The sequence below is a fragment of the Mesoplodon mirus genome (genome assembly GCF_964341445.2).
Source record: "Mesoplodon mirus genome assembly, chromosome: 2".
Classification (NCBI taxonomy): domain Eukaryota; kingdom Metazoa; phylum Chordata; class Mammalia; order Artiodactyla; family Ziphiidae; genus Mesoplodon; species Mesoplodon mirus.
This window is the reverse complement of record NC_138977.1, coordinates 15,288,378-15,307,972: the sequence shown is the minus strand read 5'-3', so window position 1 is coordinate 15,307,972 and position 19,595 is coordinate 15,288,378. Positions and strand designations below refer to the sequence as shown.

Genomic DNA, 19,595 nt, shown 5'->3' with positions numbered 1-19,595 from the left:
ATTTCTTTATGTTATTCTCCCACTGCTACTGTTCTGATAAGACTGGAATATGCTTTTAAAAGTAGTCTGGTCACTTGTTGATTTCTTGAGCAAATTTAGTTCTTAAAGTTATAGCATAACCAGAAAAGGCCTTTTAAGGGGACTTACCAGCATTTGGATCTCTATTAATTTCATTGAATCCTTTTCTATCTGAATCCTAGAACATGGCATATTCCCTAATAAAGACCTTCATTTTCTTTGACCTTCACTGATGTTTAGCTTTGTGGCTGCAACCATAATATGAGACTCCAAACCTAAATCTGTATAGACCACAGATTATATAACCAGTGACTCTAGAGAAACTCTGAGAATATATAAAGGGGTGTGACTTGTAGAAGGGCCCACAGGCAAACTACAAAAACTTCAGAGATTAGCTCCTACCTGTTCACTCCTTGGCACTGAATACAGTTTAAAACAATACACAGAAGCTAACAGCACTGCCCCCTTATTTCTGACACCAAGTCACACACTAGTCCTTGGTAGCCAACCTTAACTTAAAGTCAAGTCCTGTGATTTAATTGAAAAATACAGTTAAAGCAGCAAAAGATTATTGTGTGTATCAATGCCTAAAATGTCTATGTTGTGAAGTATTACCCCTTTCGAGATAAGGTTTTACGATGACAAAAGATGTTTTTTCCCTGTAACCAAGTGGTTCTCAAACTAAGCAGCATATAGAGATTACTAGGGGAGGTTTTAAAAAGTAATAATGTCTGAATCCTACCCCCAGAGGTTCAGATGTAAATGGTCTGAGTTACGGCCTGGAGATTGGGAGTTTTAAAAGCTTCCCAGGTGATTCTGAAGGTGAGAATTAGCAGCTAACTCTGGAACCGTTGCCATAACCTAATCCTTGCTCTGCTGTCATGGGTCAGATTAGGGTCAGCTGCAGGGACTTGCACAGCGCTGGCTTAATGAGGCCCCTGCACCTGTGCCTGTAGAGCTAGTGCCTATTAATTATGAATATGAAAGGAGCCATTTGTCTGTGTGCAAGTCATAGTAAGCTGATACGATCCACTAGGATCAAAATCCTTTGTTACCGGTACTTAATGACTCATTAAAGCCTAAAGACACCCATCCTGACAGTCTAGAAACTCCACTACCTGTGTTATATTGTAGACAGAGTTCCAGCCCTTTTGGTGAGGTCTCAAGGGTTGTGACCATTGCAGCGAATCTGTAGAGTTTGGAAGTGATCATTATTATAACTCTTTCTCTTTCTGGATGGTCAGAGCCAAATAAGGGATAAACAGAGAAGTCAGAAAGATTGAGAGCAAAATAACAGCTTCATAACTGATAACACTCAATTGATGACCATTTGAGTGTCCTAATATTTCCTCCATTGAGTTAAATGTGCCCAAATAATTATATCTTTAATTAAGATGCCCATAATAGTTAAAGACAGGGCTGGACGAGTGCAGGCCTTCCCTCCTCCGAAGCCCCCTTCGTGCATGGAGATGCAGGAAGCAGATGAAGCTGTGAGTCCTGAGGGGGATAAGGGGTAGAGCTTGCTCAGTGTAAAACATGTCCTGTTTTTATAGAGGTATTCTATCTGAATTGAAAAATACATACAGATCATCTCTTATGTACCTAATTCTTACAAGATGCCGCAACGATATGAAAAAATAAAAATACCTTCGGGATGTTTAAAATCTATCTGGGAAGCCTAGACACAGGCATGAAAAGCGTATTAAGACCAGAGGGCGTGGCTTAGAAGGGGGTCAAATGAGGAGTACAGGTGCGAAATGTTTCATGATTCCTTCGGAAGTTGTGCGCGAAACCTGAGTTGGACCTCGATGGAGAGGATACATGTGGGGAGATGGAGGGAGAGGAGGAACTCAAGGGCATGCCAGCGTACGTACAAACAGGACCAGCTACCTAATGAGCAGGGCCCGGTGCAAAATGAAAAGGTAGGGACCTCTGTTCAAATTCTTAAGCATTTCAAGCTGCAACAGCAGAACATTAAGGCAAGTGCAGCGCTCTTCCAAGTGCAGGGCCTGTGAAGCTGCAGAGGTTGCATGCCCATGAAGCTGGTCCCTGGTACAAATGAGGTGTCAGCGCCTCCTTGGGGGTGGTCTGTGTGCTTGTCTTTTGTTGAGAACTCTTCTCTGGAAATGGTTGAAAGGTGGAGTCCTGCCCTCTATTAGGGAGAGAATCTGATGCATGAGAAGCAGCCTGTGTGAGCCCTCGTGAATGAGAATGAGTTCTCTAGGTGAATAAACACTGGGAGAGGATATCCGCTAAGGCTCACTAAGTTTGGAAAGCGAGAGGTCAAAGTTGTACAAGAAGAGATGTACTAGGGAAGAGAACTCCGAAGAAGTTTGAAGCCGAGGATCTTGGGATCTGAGCCAAAGTGAAGTGGGAAGCCATTAAAGCTTCAGAGTAAGGGGTGAGATGTGAGCAATGGAGGAATTGAAGAACTGCGCTGGCAGTGAGGTCCTGTGAAGAGGAGGCGGCAGACGTGAGCACCAGGAGGGCTCCCATTCCTGACCTCAGCCCTCAGATGAAGCAGTGCGTGGGGAGGCACAAGCAAAGAAACAGAGAAGTGTTTTCCGACATGTAGGGTGTGTGAGGCCAGGGCAATAGGTGGAATTGGGGGATCTTTTCTCGATGAGCAATTTACTCAGTGTGGAGAAATTTAGTGCAAAATAATCTGTGGACAAATACTGGAGAGTGCTAGACTCCGATGGAGAAATGCCTGAAGTGGATGTGTATCAACTGAAATGATTTTTTTAACATCAGCATATTTGTAGAAACACTTTTTTTTCAGAGCTTTAAAAATGTAAGTTTTATTGGTGGGATTTATGCTTAGGGAGAGAATATTTAATAAGAGAACTTTGAAATTAATGACTTTTGGATAAACACAATTTTATAAGAGCATGTAACTGAGTTTTCTGTTTATTTTGTGAAGGACTGAAATTTAGTTTGACTTTGAAGAAAGACTTTGAAGGGTGATATCTGAGATAACCATAAAAATATATTTCATTTTAGTTATTTTGAAGGGTTTAAACAGCAAGATGTAAAGAGTAGTACAGATTTTAAATTTAGATAGTTCTGGTTGATCTTCAGAATGTAACTCTCTGTATTAGTTACCCTATTTGTAAAAGAGAAAATGATAGCCTTCCATTTTGGTTTTGGGGTATGTGTGTATGTTTGTGTGTATAGGTATGTGTGTGTTTGTTTTGGTTAGGATTAAAGGAAATGGCTTTATATAAAAAGCATAATTCCTAGTATAAAACAGATGCTCAATATAAGTGTTTATTCCTTCTTTTTTTCTATATTAATTCTAATCTTCTTATCCTTAATTTTCTTTCTGGATTGTTTTCAGAAAAGGTTTTCAGTAACCCTTTATATCTTATGTATATAGATTTAGCTTTTCCACCTTAATAAAATCTTGAAATTTTTAGATTTATAACCGTTGTCAACTCAATAGCCTTCACTGATACTCATTGTAAAGAGTAACCAGAGAACCTCTATTAGGTAAGATTAAAACTACACTTGACCCTTGAACAACAGGGGTTTTGAACTGCATGTGTCTACTTAAACATGGATTTTTTTGTTTTTAACATCTTTGTTGGACTATAATTGCTTTACAATGGTGTGTTAGTTTCTGCTTTATAACAAAGTGAAGCAGCTATACATATACATATGTTCCCATATCTCTTCCCTCTTGCATCTCCCTCCCTCCCACCCTCCCTATCCCACCCCTCTAGGTGGTCACAAAGCACCAAGCTGATCTCCCTGTGCTATGCGGCTGCTTCCCACTAGCTATCTATTTTACATTTGTTAGTGTATACATGTCCATGCTACTCTCTCACTTCGTCCCAGCGTACCCTTCCCCCTCCCCGTGTCCTCAAGTCCATTCTCTACATCTGCATCTTTATTCCTGTCCTGCCCCTAGGTTCTTCAGAACCTTTTTTTCTTTTTTTTAGATTACATATATATGTGTTAGCATACAGTATTTGTTGTGAACAGGGGTTTTGGACTGTATGGGTCCACTTAAACATGGAGTTTTTTCAATAGTAAATACCCCAGTACAACATGATCTGTAGTTGGTTGAATTGCGGAGGGCCTAATATCAATTATACGTGGGTTTTCCACTGTGCATAGGGTCGGTGCTCCTATGTTGTTCAAGGGTCAACTGTATTAGACATTTAAAACAATTCATCATAATTAAATTATAAGAGGTCTTAAAGCTAAACCTGTTCAGTCCTCTCATATATAGATAAATACACCAAGTTCTGGAAAGGTAAAGGAAAGGGATTTGGAAAAAAAGATTTGGTTAGCAGCTGAATTACATTCCTTGGAGGTCTGTGAACTGATGCTCATCACCCTCAGATAGAACCTCACACACAGGGATGAGGTGAGAGGAAAGGGAGCTGCTCTGTCCTCACTGTCTTTTCAGTTGCAAAATCTGGTGTTGGGGAAAAAAAATTGAGTATTCAATAGACATCAAGTGGATACACTTAAAATGCTGTGAGAATCACCTTTATATATTTCATTTCTGAATATGGCTGAAACTACGGACACAATGGAGATATATAATTATCATGTGCGACCTTTATCGTTAATAAATGCACTGGGTTCTTTGGTTAATGAAAACTTTTTAAAATGCCTAATTGGGTTCTATTTTTCATTTTATAGAATCCTGGTGAAATATTTATTATTTTGAGAGATGAAGTAATTGGTGATTCTGTGGAGGTTGAATTTACGTCAAATAGTAAATGCATTAGAACACGGCCAGCCCTCTGGAATAAGACAGTCTGGTGTATGAAAGCTTTAGGTAAGAAATTTTTTTATGCTTTAATAAATATAAAACATCATTCTGAGTTTCTTTCAATAAATTTATGGTAAATGGTTTCAGTTCTCTACAGAAACTAATATTGTTCTGCAGGTGTTTCCTGTGTTTAGCTTTCACATACCCATAGCTGTTATTATTAATTTGGATTCGCAAAAGCACAAATGTGTAAATTATGAGAACTTACCATGAGAATTTTACCATGTGGTAAAATGACAGCCAGTAACATCACATACTTTATGTCAGCAGAGAACACTTTAATATGTCAGCTATTAAATATGGAACTAAAATTATTTGCTTTATTTTAACAGGATTAGCAGACTTTTGGATTTTCATTCATGATTTTCTTTTTTCTTCTTTACTTTTTTTGCCATGCAAAAAAAGTATATTTTTTGAGTATATTTTTGTTTTGGAAAGCATAGTTCTTTTTCACTATTTTATCATCATGGTACCATTTCTATATACAATCTTCCCTCTTTTCCTTATTTAAATTATGAACTTAACCATTTTATTATCCAACTTTGCTTCAGCATGATAAGTTGCATTGGATTTAAAATTCCAGATGGAATAGACACACTTGCTGTGATAACTGTACTAAAATCAAAATTTAATATATTAATTTCTGAATGTTTTGATATAAATGCAGGACTACTTGGTTTTTGAATTTATGGTGTCCTTTTATAATTAGAGAATAAAATTACCTAACTTTATAAATGTGGATTTCATAAAATATTTTAAAGTACAAAGATATTCAATCTTATTATAAATTTGGAAATGTAGTAAAAATATTTAAAATTAAAGAATATATCAAGTGCATCCTGAGCTTTTTTGTTTTCTTTTTAGACTGTAGCTATAATGAAATCCATTTACAGCGCATTTACAAATCTTTTCTATTGTGTTGTGTGAAGCATGTGTCCCCTCTATGGATTTCCTTGCACAGCTTAGGTCAGAGTTGGATTATAGAAGGAAAGACTTTACACCGATCATTTATAAATGTCTTAGACACTGCTTCCTGTCATGGACAAGGATATGCAAAAGTGAGATAAGAAAGAATTCTTTTTGTTTCTTTTCCTTTTCTTCCAAAGCCCCTTACTTCCTTATGCCACATTTTTAAATGATTTAATGAGGAATAATTTTTAACTAATTAGAAGTTAAACTAAATCTAGTTAGACTAAATCACTACAGAAAAATCAATATTACAAATTAAGAAGTACTTAGATAATACTTCCCAAATAGCAAATCAAAATGTCAAATAAAATTGTTCACATTAAGATTTTATGTTCAGTTTACCTAGTAGCTAAGAGCAGCGCAAAGAATAAAATGTCAAAGTTCAGTTGTTTTTCAGAAAAGGAGGAAACTGTAATTCCAAATTTTCCAATATATACCAGGCCATAATATTATCCATGTGGTTGAACAGAAAATTTGTAGTAAAAATAAACCAACCAACCAACCATTATTTACCAGTTATGCTAATTAAACCTTTCTAACTCTTTTTTTTTCAACTGGTGTATTATCTAAGTTAATGACAGATTGTCTTACAAAATGTTCGCTGCTATGTAGCAATATACAGGATAGTTCCATGAATAATTATGGGAATACGTATGGGACATGCCTCAGCAGAAATGGTCTTACTTTCTCTGTCTCAAGGCACAGTTTCTTGAAATTTTTTGAACCCTAGCAAGAACTACATTTTACATTATGACCCAGTACATATTCATGAAAACATAATGAAAACAAAAGTTTTAAAAGCAATACTTAGACTTAGCCCTGACATATAAACAGCTTGGAAGTTGCCACTCCCATCCTTACAACAAGAAAAAGCCGAACAAACTGAAAATCAGTGGCTTTTCTTGAAGTCATTGGAGAACTAAGGTTGTAGGGTAAACAACCATCCCAAAATCTGGAGAGAAAGGTAAATCAAGACTGACATCTAAGATCTGCTTACCTGGAGCAGAGGTCACTGGAGCCATAAACTGGTAGGAGCACTTAAATGGTAATTCTGATGAATTGCTGGAAGCTGAGTGTGGACTAGCTTGAAAGTAAGAAACTCCTGGGGGATGTAGTCTTAAGAGGCACCTATAATTTTGTGGAATTTACCACCAGGAACCTCATCAGGTTCACACAGTGAAGATCTGAGAAAGATCCCCTGAAGGGCTCTGCTAGATCAGAAGAAGACTAATGGTGAAATACTCCCAGTATGTTCTCCATAACAAAGGTCTACTTTTCAGGGGAAACCACTTTACCAGAGCCTCATCCCAGCTGAGGAAGGGCATCCATCCTGTTGTAACCCCCTCTAGCCCTCAAGTCTCACTTAAGGTGGGGAAGGGAAAGCTATGCCACAGCAGAAACACCTGTGACGGTCACAGCTGAAAGACACAGGCCCACTAAAAGACTGATTTAATCATAAGATTAGACTGCTTCCCCTTCCCCCAACCTGACCATCACCACAGCAGGGTTCCAGTGTAATGACAGTGGATTACAGTTGAAAGTATGCAAGATGCAGAATCTTTCTGAGGAGGAGTACTTACGGAAGCACAAGGTTAGGAGGGAAGACAAGGACAAGGACTGTAGAGGAATTTGAAGACTCTGGTACCCACAGCTACAGCAAACAGTAAATACAGCCTAACTCCTAGACAGATTACTCTCAGTACACACTTACCTGTTTCATTTCTTATATCTGATACAGCATGTCTAGTTTTCAACAAAAAAGTTACAAAACATGCCAAGAAGCCAGGAAAAAACATAGTCTAGAGAGATGAAACACACATCAGACCAGACAGATGTGACACAGATGTCGGAATTATCAGACAGGGAATTTTATATAACTATGATTAATATGTTAAGGGCTATAATGAAAAGTAGACAACATGCAGGAGCATTTGGGTAATATAAGTAGAGAGAAAGTTATTTTATTTCTTTTCATTTTTTCAATGTTAGAACCTACTAAATTGATGTCGTGATGAACCAATGGGTCACAAACCACAGCTGGAGAAACTACTCTTTGGAACCGCACTGCCCAATATGATAGCCATTGGCCACATCTGGTTATTTAAACTTCGTTATAATTCAATGAAATTTAAAATTCAGTTGCACTATCCATATTTTAGGTGCTTCATTGGAACATATCCAATGAACATATCTCAGGAAGTTTGATTGGACAGGACTGACCATACAGTAGAGTTCCTTTTTCTCTACACCAATTACAGAGTAAGAGGGCGTGCCCAGTGTGCTCTTCCAGGCTAGTGGTCTGTGCAGAATCTGCAGTGTAGTTAAGGAAACACTTAATTGGTGGCCAAGAGGGCTGTTTTTATTCTGTATTGAACCATTTACTGGATAACTTTAGACAAGTCTCTTGATCTTTCTGTGCCTCAGTTTTCTTACGGATAAAAAAGCTTCTCTACTTAACATTTTAAGTCCTCCTTTATAGGATGTTAGGAGATAAGGGAGACAATGTATAAGACAACACTGAACATCCAACTGAGGAACAAAGTGTCAGTCTCTCCCTCTAGCAAATCCCTTACACATGAGTGGCTTTTCTGGAATAACTCACATTCAGCTTCTGAATGGGGTGTGATAAACCATTTCAAAACTTCCTTCTCTTCCTTTTGGGGAAAAGAATTGAGGGCACCGTCTTTCTCTATAAATACTATACTCCTCATTTTGCCCCCCTCTCTCCTCCTAGTCTTCTGTTTACATCTCTTGATATAAAATTTGTCCCTTTTCATTCTTGGGCAGTCATGCTCAGGAGCATTCCTAATTCTGTGTCATCTCATGTATAGTCCCTGTACCCAATGGTGACTTCCAGGACAGGAAATGATCTCAGTCAGTATCTCAGACCATCTAATAATAGTCTATAAAGATTTAAGCCTTTAAAATTTGTTTGTGCTACTTCTTTGAATACAAATTAAAATGGAGGATCTAACCCTAAAGTGGAAACATACCAGGGACCCTTCCCCACTCTCAGGGTTCTTTGGAAGAATATTGATGCCTCAGGTTCAGGAGATGGCCTCCATCTGGCAGTCTCTTTCCAGTCTAGGAAAACTGCTCATGTGACTTCATTTCTGATCACCTGGCTCGTGGCTTAATCAGTCACATTACTTAAAATGTGGTTTGCTCTCTGTAAGTGTTCTCTTGTGCTATACCCAGAGCTTCCTGTACTGAGTCTAGCTGGTGTTGAGGGCTGGTAGGGCAACTTCACAATACTGTCCCAGATGCAGGCTTATTTCTAGTCATCATTCCATAGTCCCTAGGGTGTGGTCACAATCATCATGGAACAAGAGGACCTCTAAGCCTCTTGCTATCACACCTATATTCCAAGCAATGTGATGAAGCTAGGTGTGCTGGAACCATTGCATTTCAGGTTGCAAAATGCAATTCTACACACCTCTTCCCTACTTCACATTCAGTAATATTCCTTTGTGCACTAGTATTCTTGGGCTGCCATAATAAAATAGTGGCCACCTTCTTGCTCTGTCCTCACATGGCCTTTTCTCTGTGCACATGCACTTCTGGTGTTTCTTCTCATAAGTCCTTATTAGATAAGGACCCCATCATTATGACCACAGTTTAACCTTAATTACCTCCTTAAAGGCCTTATCTCCAAATACAGTCATATTGGGGGTTAAGGCTTCAGCATATGAATTTGGGGGAAACACAGTTCTGTCCATAACACCTTGGTAGCTTGAAATTGGCCATGGTGGGAATATTTATACCACAGAAGTTGGCAAAACTATGCATCAGTGCTTTTTTTTTTTTTCTGAGAATCCATTTGTCAGCGCACCACTGGGATAAAGAAATGGAGAGGGCCTCATTAAACTAAGAAGGTTTCTGTAAGATATATCTGCTGGTATTTCATTAGTCAGAACTTAATCCCAAGGTCATATATAGCTGAAAGGAAGAATAGAAAAGCTAGTCTTTTTAGTTGATCAGCAATGTGCCTAGCAAAAAATAAAATCAGAATTCTGTTTCTAAAAGGAAGACATTGGGGTAGGCAGCTAGCATTTTCTGTTAGAGAAGGATACCCGTCTAAGACCAACTAGAATTCTTTACTTCTTTGGAGACCTCCTCTTAACCATTATAAATAAGTGTGTATGTGTGTGTGTTAACAGACTTTCAGCATTGAGGTATATCAAATACTCTGAGGTCTTCTTTTTATCGTTCTCAGAACTCAAAATTTTCTCTACTCAACCCAACATTTTGCCATACTAATATACTTTTTAAATGTATATCTCTTTTTAGCTTGGTAACAATTCAAAGAAAAACAAAATTATGTTGAAGTACAATTATGCCGACCAAGATATCAGGAATAAATAAGTTTATTCTCATGTTAACTTCTAAAGAAATTAGAATATTTTAAGTATCGTATATCAAAGAAGTACCAAGCAAATATTCTCACCATATATCTTTCATGATTTATCACCTGACTTTCTTTCAGAAGGTTAACATCCCATCATAAAACTCCTAATCTCTTTTCTGATAAACAAAGTCAATATTTTCTTTCAAAATCATCTTTATGAAATCTACTGAAATTGATTTCATTTCACTCCAGTAACTCCAGAACCCCCTTTACTATGTATACACAGCTGTAGCTGATGAGGTGGACTTTACAACTTTCAGTTTTTTTGAGATTTCTCTTACATTCTCTATTGGATGAATACTTACTTTTGGAAGAGAGAACTTTTCTACATATATTTCTTTATAATACAGGTTAAGTGTCTAGTCAAGCAATATGAGAGGAGGAAATTTTAGCTTCTTGATCTAGTTAAATATAAGATTGTTATGTTGGCTTTAAATTTTCCTGAGCAATATTATAAGAGGTCCTTTATCCTCTTCAGGAGATAAAGTAAAATTAATGCTTAAACCTTAAGAACTTTTAAATATTCAACATTTCATCAGGTGGTTTCATCAGGTGCCTTGTACTTAATGGCTTATTCCAAACCCCAGATGTTTGCATGACAGTTTTCCAGGAGAATTTGGGAAATATCTCTGTGACAAAGAGTGAAAGTTTTTAAGTGTGTTCTGTGAATGAATTTAAAGAGCTAAATTTTCTTTAATTTTGTTAAAATAAAACACAACCTTTCCATTGAAGTGATTATTTAGTGTTATTCTTTCACAGAGAGCACAACAGTCTCGGGTAACTTTAACTTTCTTGATGTGTTACAGCAACATTTACAATGGGGTATATCAGTCACCTTGAACAACTTGTTCACAAAAAGGATGAATGGGTGGGGTAAATAGTACTTAAATAACAGGGCATTAAACCTTGCCTTCCCAAGGGTTTTTCATTGTTATCAATTGAATAAAAGTTCTATAATTTCAATCAACTCTCCTCTTTCTTTTTCCAAACAATTTTAAGAAACTTTCCTGTAATTAATGGGAACTTTCTTCCTCAGATTAACAACAAATACTTAACTTTTAATGAATGACTTTACTGTTGTAAATTCAAAGTATTACATAGAGATGATTATAGATTACTCCAAAAAATGGAGGTTAGAAGATAAGGAGAAAAGATTTAGTGTTTTGCTTTTATTATAATTTTAACATGTTTTAATCCTTTAAGTTTTTTTAAACAATTAAGTGCAAAATTACATATTCTATTTTGTGGTTTCTAACTACTAAGGATAAAAAAAGAAAACAATTAAGTGTTAAAAGCTAGTAAAATTGTTATGAATTCTTAAAGCCTGACTTCATATTCTCTAAGAGATATAATACTGTGGTACGTGCATTTATAGACTCAGCTCCTAACTCTCTCTTTGTGTTTTATAAGATTTTCCTGCTGGCTCTGTCAATGCCATTGTCTACTGTGATGGGATCATTAGGGCCACAGCAGAGATTAAATACTATTCAACCCCAAAGTCTATGAAATGCCTATTGGGAGCAGCAGGTCCAGGAGATGGTGTGTACCAGGTAAATCGATCTTTCCATGAAGTCGACAATAAGCTAAAGAGCTAATGTGGAATAAACGAATGCATACTTTGGTATAAAGTCTGAATGTTGGTTGAATAAGAATGAATTACTGATCATTAGGAAAGGAAGAAATTGACCTATGTGATGCAGAAATGTAGATGAATTAGTTTGTGTAAGTCAAGTCATTCCAGATAATGTCATTGGGAGACAGGTTATCCATTACACAATAGCTGTTGTCATGGGCTCATTTTCAAGCTGTTGCAGACCAGATAAAGAAAGACAGAAGGATTAAAGAGAACTCTTAAACAATGAATTTCCTCTTTATCCAGATGTGGGCAATACAAGATAAAAGAAGGTTTGAGGTTAAGCACTCAGAAAAAACAAGAGTACCACCAAAAAGGAAGTGTGTGGTGTTAATCTAGTAATTGTTATTTTCATGAGGAAATTTCCAAGCTCAGTGTATGTTTTTCTTAGTTTCATTTATCATTGTTGTCTGACAGTGAAAGTTATTCCTTTAAATTAACAACATTTATTTGGAATTCCAGAAATGCTAAACTTTTCTGAGAACTCTGCAAAGTGGCATTGCAGGTTTTTTTCTCTAGTGTGACAAAGTAGTCCTCAGCAAGGATGACTTGGTGAGAAGTTTCTAACCCTCTCCAAGGCCCTGAGTTTGGACCTTCTCCAGTGAGTGACAGATGATGTGAGTGCCCTGCCCTAAGGGACTCATGGACTTAGAATGTCAAAAGTGCATTTTGATCGACTGTAAGCCATTAGTTTAATTTCTGAATTCTGTTTTATTTTTTGTTACCTGACCTACTTTCAGTGGAGAGAAAGCTTGCTTAATGTGGAACTTCTTTATGTGCTTATTACATCAGATTTTCAGAGTGAAATAAATGTCATTTCTTTTAATAGCTGCTTGATAATTAGAATTATAACTTTGCTTAATGGCCTTAGTTTTTCTGTGGGCATGGGAGGAGACCAGAGGAGAGGCGAAGAAAGAGGTAGTTGAATTGAACATGCGATCTTCAGATTTACCACAAAACACTGCATAAGACTTGTAACAGAACCATCAATGATAGGAATGTTGACAGGTTGTCGTGAAGCCTTATTGTTTAAACCAGTTTGGAACTGGAGGCTTTGTTATTTATTTTGTGTGACATATTTTTCTATTAGAGTTCTCCTTTGTGAATGATACATTTTAGAACAATAGAAAAGGTAAAAATGTCTTAGAGAAGGACAGGGAGTAAAATACCATTTGTCAAACTGAGGAGTCTGAGGACATTCGACAAAATATCTATATTGTAACTGCAAAGCAAGAATAAAAGTAACACATTGAAATACAGATCGTTTCACTTTCCTGTGACACATCTACCTTATCCTCTACTTAAAAAACTTTATTCATTACACAAAGACTAATAACAGCATTATATTGCATTATCAGTATTCAGTCAGCATAGAAGTAAAGTAGCCCCCAAAACACATTTTTGTGTTGGTTTTGCCTTTGGGGAGGAAAAAAATCTTTGTTTATAGTGAAAATTAAATGTAATTTTTGACTCAAACAGTTTTTCAGAATGTTGTAACATGTAAGTCATGATTTCTTCTACAGCTTTGAATGAATAAAAACTTTTTTGAGTAGTTTTTAGGTAACTAGAAAATGTTTTGTTTCATTTTTACCCTCAGTGTCAGAAATGAGAGGTGAGGAAGGGTTTCTCCCCTCCACTGAGCCTTGGTTCCTATAGTAAAAGGAAGATCGTTGGACAGTCACAGCTTGATTCAGACTTTGACTCTCAGGAAAGAGGCACTTTAAACCTGAGGTTTGAGTATGGAGAGGTAGAATTATTCTAAGCTGGTAACAGCAGACCACAGCTTGGTAAGATGCATTAAGAGATTTGGTTTAATATATACAATTTAAGATGGGTTTAGAGGTTTTGCTATTGTCATGAGGGGACCTACACATATTGTGGAATTAGATTAAACAAATTCTGAGTCTGAGATCTCAGACCCGGCAGAGCTACACCATCACAATCCTGACACACATGGAAAAGGCTGCAATTCACTCAGTCGCCATCACATCTTGGACTAGGTATGACACGGGGTTCGTCTCATCCACTGGCATCTGGACCACATGAGGCTTCCCTACCTTGAATTTACCAAGATGGTGAAAGTTGGACTCCACCCTTGATTAAAAAGAAGGATCTGGGCTTTCCTGGTGGCGCAGTGGTTGAGAGTCCGCCTGCCGATGCAGGGGACACGGGTTCGTGCCCCGGTCCGGGAGGATCCCACATGCCACAGAGCAGCTGGACCCGTGAGCCATGGCCGCTGAGCCTGCGCATCCAGAGCCTGTGCTCCGCAACGGGAGAGGCCACAACAGTGAGAGGCCCGCGTACCGCAAAAAAAAAAAAAGAAGGATCTGCAGGGACACAAAGGAACCTTGTTGTGTTTTAGGGTTACTTGGCCTCAATGGTGGTGTCCCAGCCCACACTGTGCTTCTCCTTGTTGGCATTTGGTGGTTCCTTTGACATTTGGCTTTACTCTCGTGTACATTACATTTTAAAAGTTGTCTAAAAACCTGTGCTTTTCCTCTCCAGCATACAACACTGCAGTAATTGTTTCCTTCATGTGCTTCTCTACTACTTTAATTGGGCAATTTGGATATGTTGCACATAGTCCGATGAACATCTCTATTCAAATAACAATGTGCGTTGTAATTTTATTCACCATATTTATTGTGTATTTGTCAGGACATATACGAGCAGATTTAAGGTTGTGTGTGTTTTTTTTTTTTTTTTTTTTTTTTTTGCGGTATGCGGGCCTCTCACTGTTGTGGCCTCTCCCGTTGCGGAGCACAGGCTCCGGACGCGCAGGCCCAGCAGCCATGGCTCACGGGCCCAGCCGCTCCACGGCATGTGGGATCTTCCCAGACTGGGGCACGAACCCATGTCCCCTGCATCGGCAAGCAGACTCTCAACCACTGCGCCACCAGGGAAGCCCTCTCTTTTTTAATATATGTATTTTGTGCTATAAAATATTCTCTCAGCCCTGCTTTAGCTGTGTTTCACAAATTTTTATATGTTATATTTCACTTTCATTGAGTTTAATCTACTTTTTCATTTCCCTTGAGATTTATTATTTGATTCTGGATTATTTAGAAGTATTGTTTGCCTTCCAAATGTTTGGAGACTTTCCCATTATCTTTATGTTATGGATTTCTACTTAGATTTCATGTAGTCAGAAAACATTTATGATTTAAATTGTTTTAAATTTGTTGAGATTTTTTTATATCCCAGGAGATGCTCTATCATCCTTTATGTTCCACAGGCACTTGGAGAGAATGTGTATTCTGCTATTGTTGGATGGAATGTTCTAAAAATGTTGTTTAGTTCCTTGTTGGTTAGATCATTGGATGATAGTGTATTGAGTTTGTCTATATTCTTGCTAATTTTCTGTCCATTTGTTCTATCCATTTTTGAAAGACATATTTATGTCTCCAACTACAGTTATAAGTTTGTCTGTTTCTCCTATCAGTTCTGTCAGCTTTTACCTCACATATTTTTGCAGCTTTGGTGCATACACGTTTAGGATTATTATGTCTTCTTGGTGGATTGATCCTTTTATCAGTATATAATGTCTCTTTCTGTTTTTGGTAATCTTCTTTGCTATAGTGTCTACTTTATCTAAAATTAATATAGCTACTCATGCTTTCCTTTGTCATGAGTCCATGATCTATATTTTTTTTATCCTTTCACTTTTATCTGTCCATACTGGTGATTTGAAGTAAGTTTCTTAAAGAGAGCGTGTCACTAGGTCATGTTTTTAATCCACCCTACAAATCACTGTCTTAATTGGTATGTTTAGACCATTTACATTTAATGTAATAATTGGTATGTTAGGGCTTTAGTCTGCCATTTAATTTTTTGGTTTTAGTTTGCTCTCTGCTTTTTATTTATCTAGGGTTTTTCTTGCCTTACTGTGTTTTACTTAAAATTTTTTTAAAGATTTCTATTTTGATGTATCTCTTGTGTTTTGAGTACATCTCTTTGCACATCTCTTTTAGTGGTTGCTCTAGACAGTGTTACATATACATAACTTATCACAGTCTACATATGTCCTCATTTTACCTGTTTGAGTGAAGTATTGAAATCATCTCCCTTTCTTTCCCTCTACCCCTACCCCATTTATGATATAAAAGCCTTAGATATTCCATCTACATACATTTAGAACCACATCAGATAGTATTTTAGTTTTTGCTTCAAACACTGAACATAATTTAGAAAACTCAAGAGGAGAAGGAAAGCCTATTGTATTTACCTATTTTTTTAATTTACTGTGTTCTTTCTTCCTTACCCCTGTTCCATGATTCTTTTTTTTTTTATCATACCCTTACTGTTTAGAGAATTTGTTTATTTCTTGTTTTAGGGTGTATCCGCTGGCAACAAATTTCCTAAGTTTTCCTTCATCTGAGAATGTCCTAATTTCCGCTTCATTACTGAAGGATGTTTTTGCTAGGCATAAGACTCTTGGTTGAGAGTTCTTTTTCTTTTAGCACTTGACAAATACTGTGCCTCTTCTTTCCTACATCGATGGTTACTACTGTGTTTCTAATTGTTTTTACCCTGTAAGTAAGGTTTTGTTTCTTTCTCCCTTATTTCAAATTTTTTTCTTTGTCCTTAATTGTTGAAGTAACTTATGATGTCTCTCAGCATGTAATTCTTCGGGTTTAACCTGTTTGTGGTTTGCTCAGTTTCTTGAATCTGTATGTTTGTCTCTTGCTAAATTCAGGATGTCTTCAGTCATTATTTCTTTGTGTACTTTTTCATCCCTACCCTCTTTCTCCTCTCCTCCTTGGACTCTAAATTACATGAATGTTAAATTTTTTTGTTATACTCTCACAAGTACCTCAAATGCTATTTATTTTTTTCAGTCTATTTTCTCTCTGTTATACAGGTTGAGTATTTTTTATTGTTCTAGCTTTAAGTTTACTGATTCTTTCCTCTATCCTTTCCATTCTGCTGTTGAGCCCATCCACTGAGGTTTTATTTTGATTATTACATTTTTCAGTTCTAAAATTACAAATTGGTTATTTTTTATACCTTCTCTTTCCTTGTTGAGGCTTTCTATTTCCTTGCTGAGACCTTCTATTTTTTATTTATTTATTTCAAGAATGAGTGTTATTGCTTGTTGAAACATTTTTATCATGGCTGTTTTAAAATCTTTGTCAGATAATTACAAAATTCTTCTCATCTGGTTTTGGCCTTTATTGATTGTCTCTTCATTTAGTTATGAGATCTTTCTGATTCTTGTTTCTTGTATGATAATTGATTTTCTATTGAAATCTGACCATTTCCATTGCATTTAAGGAGAAGAAAAGGAGAAAGTGTAACTCTTCCATCTTCCCAGAAGTAAAAGTCCATAATTCTAATATCTTTTAAAATAGATACGTTATGTATTTTTCTCTCTTAGGAAGAAATACTCATTATAATAAAGTTGCTTATAGAAATAAGTATATATGTATATAACATCTTCATATTCAAATGGAATTGTGATCTATAAATATATATGCAAATTACTTTTTAAGTACATTCATTAATCCCACATTCCATCACAGGGCACTGAAAAAATTCCCTTGGAAAAAGTCATATGTTTACTTCATTATTTTGTAATTATTATTCTGTCTATTTAATTTTTTTGTCTATTTCGTATATTAGTTTTTCTGCTTTCTTTTTCTCATATTCTTGATAAATAGAGATCTATGTGTGCATGCTTATGTATATATGTTTATATTATTTATGTATATTTAATTTTTCCTAAAACCAAACACTATTGCCAATATAATTTTATCATTTTATTCTGCTCTTATTTTTGTATCAAGTTGCTCATTTATAACTAATGTCTTAGGTTGGTTGTGAATTTTGCTGAACAAATATTAAACTACTCCATTTTAATTTTTCTGCTTGGAGAACAGTTGTGCCAACCTCATCAAGTATTCTTAGGGTTGCACAATTTATTTGAAGGAGAGAAAAATTTATGGCATTTTCCAATTTCGATGCCAGTGTTTAGAAATGATGCCTATTTTCATCCTTGAAATTTAAAAAGAAGCGTAACTACTCAAATCAGGTTTTTCTAGTTAGGGTATCTTCTGGGGAGAAATTCTTTGGGGATTATGTTAGTAACCATTTCTGTGACTTTTCACACCTTTGTTTTGTGTTCTGTACAGTTTATTTATATGCAGGTATAATACTAGTAGCATGATTATGAAATTGAAAACAGAAATGATTCAGCTAGTTATCATAGGCTAGAATATTAAATGGTATCTGCACTCTTTCTTAATTAATTAAATATCCCTTTCTGCATAGTGAGAGCTTTTGTTCTGATTCTAAGAACGCTGCTACTTCATTTTAAAAGTTCAATGATATAAGCTGTAGCATTTCTCACATTAAAGTGTCGTAGTTCCTCTGTGTGAGAAATTGTACTTCTAAGATTCCTCCTGGGAACTCATGCTCTTTTGAATTCTCTATATCTCAGAATTTCAGAGCTGAAGGAACCTGAGAGGTTATCTTATGCCTAAATTATACAAGAGTGTAGTAACTGTATTGACACACTAATCTCTACTCATTAAATCTTGTACACTTTGGGGAAGAAATAGTAAGTTTATCTCTTTATTTTAAAATGTCAAGGACAAGATAATAGCCTATGCAGAACTCTCATGGCCATTGACACAAGTTTGTTTGTTTGTTTGTTTGTTTGTTTTCTAAATTATCTTGACTTTTTTTTATAGTGTTTATTTTTACTTGTTGACAGTTTGCTTTATTTATTTATTTATTTTTGGCTGTGTTGGGTCTTCGTTTCTGTGCGAGGGCTTTCTCTAGTTGTGGAGAGCGGGGGCCACTCTTCATCGCGGTGCGCGGGCCTCTCACTATTGCGGCCTCTCTTGTTGCGGAGCACAGGCTCCAGACGCGCAGGCTCAGTAATTTTGGCTCACGGGCCCAGTTGCTCCGCGGCATGTGGGATCTTCCCAGACCGGGGCACGAACCCGTGTCCCCTGCGTCGGCAGGCAGACTCTCAACCACTGCACCACCAGGGAAGCCCGACACAAGTTTTTTTTTTTTTTTTTTTTTTTTTTTTTTCTTTTTGCGGTATGCGGGCCTCTCACTGTTGTGGCCTCTCCCGCTGCGGAGCACAGGCTCCGGACGCGCAGGCCCAGCGGCCATGGCTCACGGGCCCAGCCGCTCCGCGGCATATGGGATCCTCCCAGACCGGGGCACGAACCCGTATCCCCTGCATCGGCAGGCGGACTCTCAACCACTGCGCCACCAGGGAGGCCCCCGACACAAGTTTTTAAGAAACTTTATAAACTAATGTTAGGGTTTTTATAATTTCTTAATTCCTTTTATCAAGTCCTATAGCTAAGACATATTCTTTTTGAGCTTTAGCATAAAGAATGTGCAAATACATTGCCAGTAATGTTTTGCCCCACTGTTCCTATCAAAGACTTCCTGAAAAGACTGAGTAATAATTACTCTAATATAAAGTTTTCACAACATTATTAATAGAATAGGTCCCACTCATATCAATATTCAACCGCATAAGCAGTCATAGTTATGCTGATACTTAAATAAGCTTAATTTAATCCACATAACAAACATATCCATGTTACGTATTATAAGCCTTAAACAACTCCTTGTTGCTTGATGAATTAAAATCTTTTTGTCAGACATACAAGGCACTTTTTTGAAATGCCCACTTCCTCTCTCTCATTCTTCTGCAGTCTTATGGAAATTCCTGAAATCCTTAACCAGGTCATGCTCCATGACACCTCCCTGACTATATGCAATTTGTGCCTTTAGTCCAGAGCTCCTTATTT

The 19,595-nt window shown here is 36.9% G+C and overlaps 1 protein-coding gene across 7 annotated transcripts in view; it reads left to right on the top strand.

Moving 5' to 3' along the window:
- The window catches only part of BANK1 (B cell scaffold protein with ankyrin repeats 1), a 322,904-nt gene that overhangs the window by 90,748 nt on the left and 212,561 nt on the right, over positions 1–19,595 (top strand). For all 7 annotated transcript variants that reach the window (XM_082602768.1, XM_082602766.1, XM_082602765.1 and 4 more), the window contains exons 4-5: positions 4,675–4,813; positions 11,595–11,734. In XM_082602768.1, coding sequence (XP_082458894.1) covers positions 4,675–4,813; positions 11,595–11,734 — 279 coding nt within the window. The remainder of the gene's footprint in view (positions 1–4,674; positions 4,814–11,594; positions 11,735–19,595) is intronic.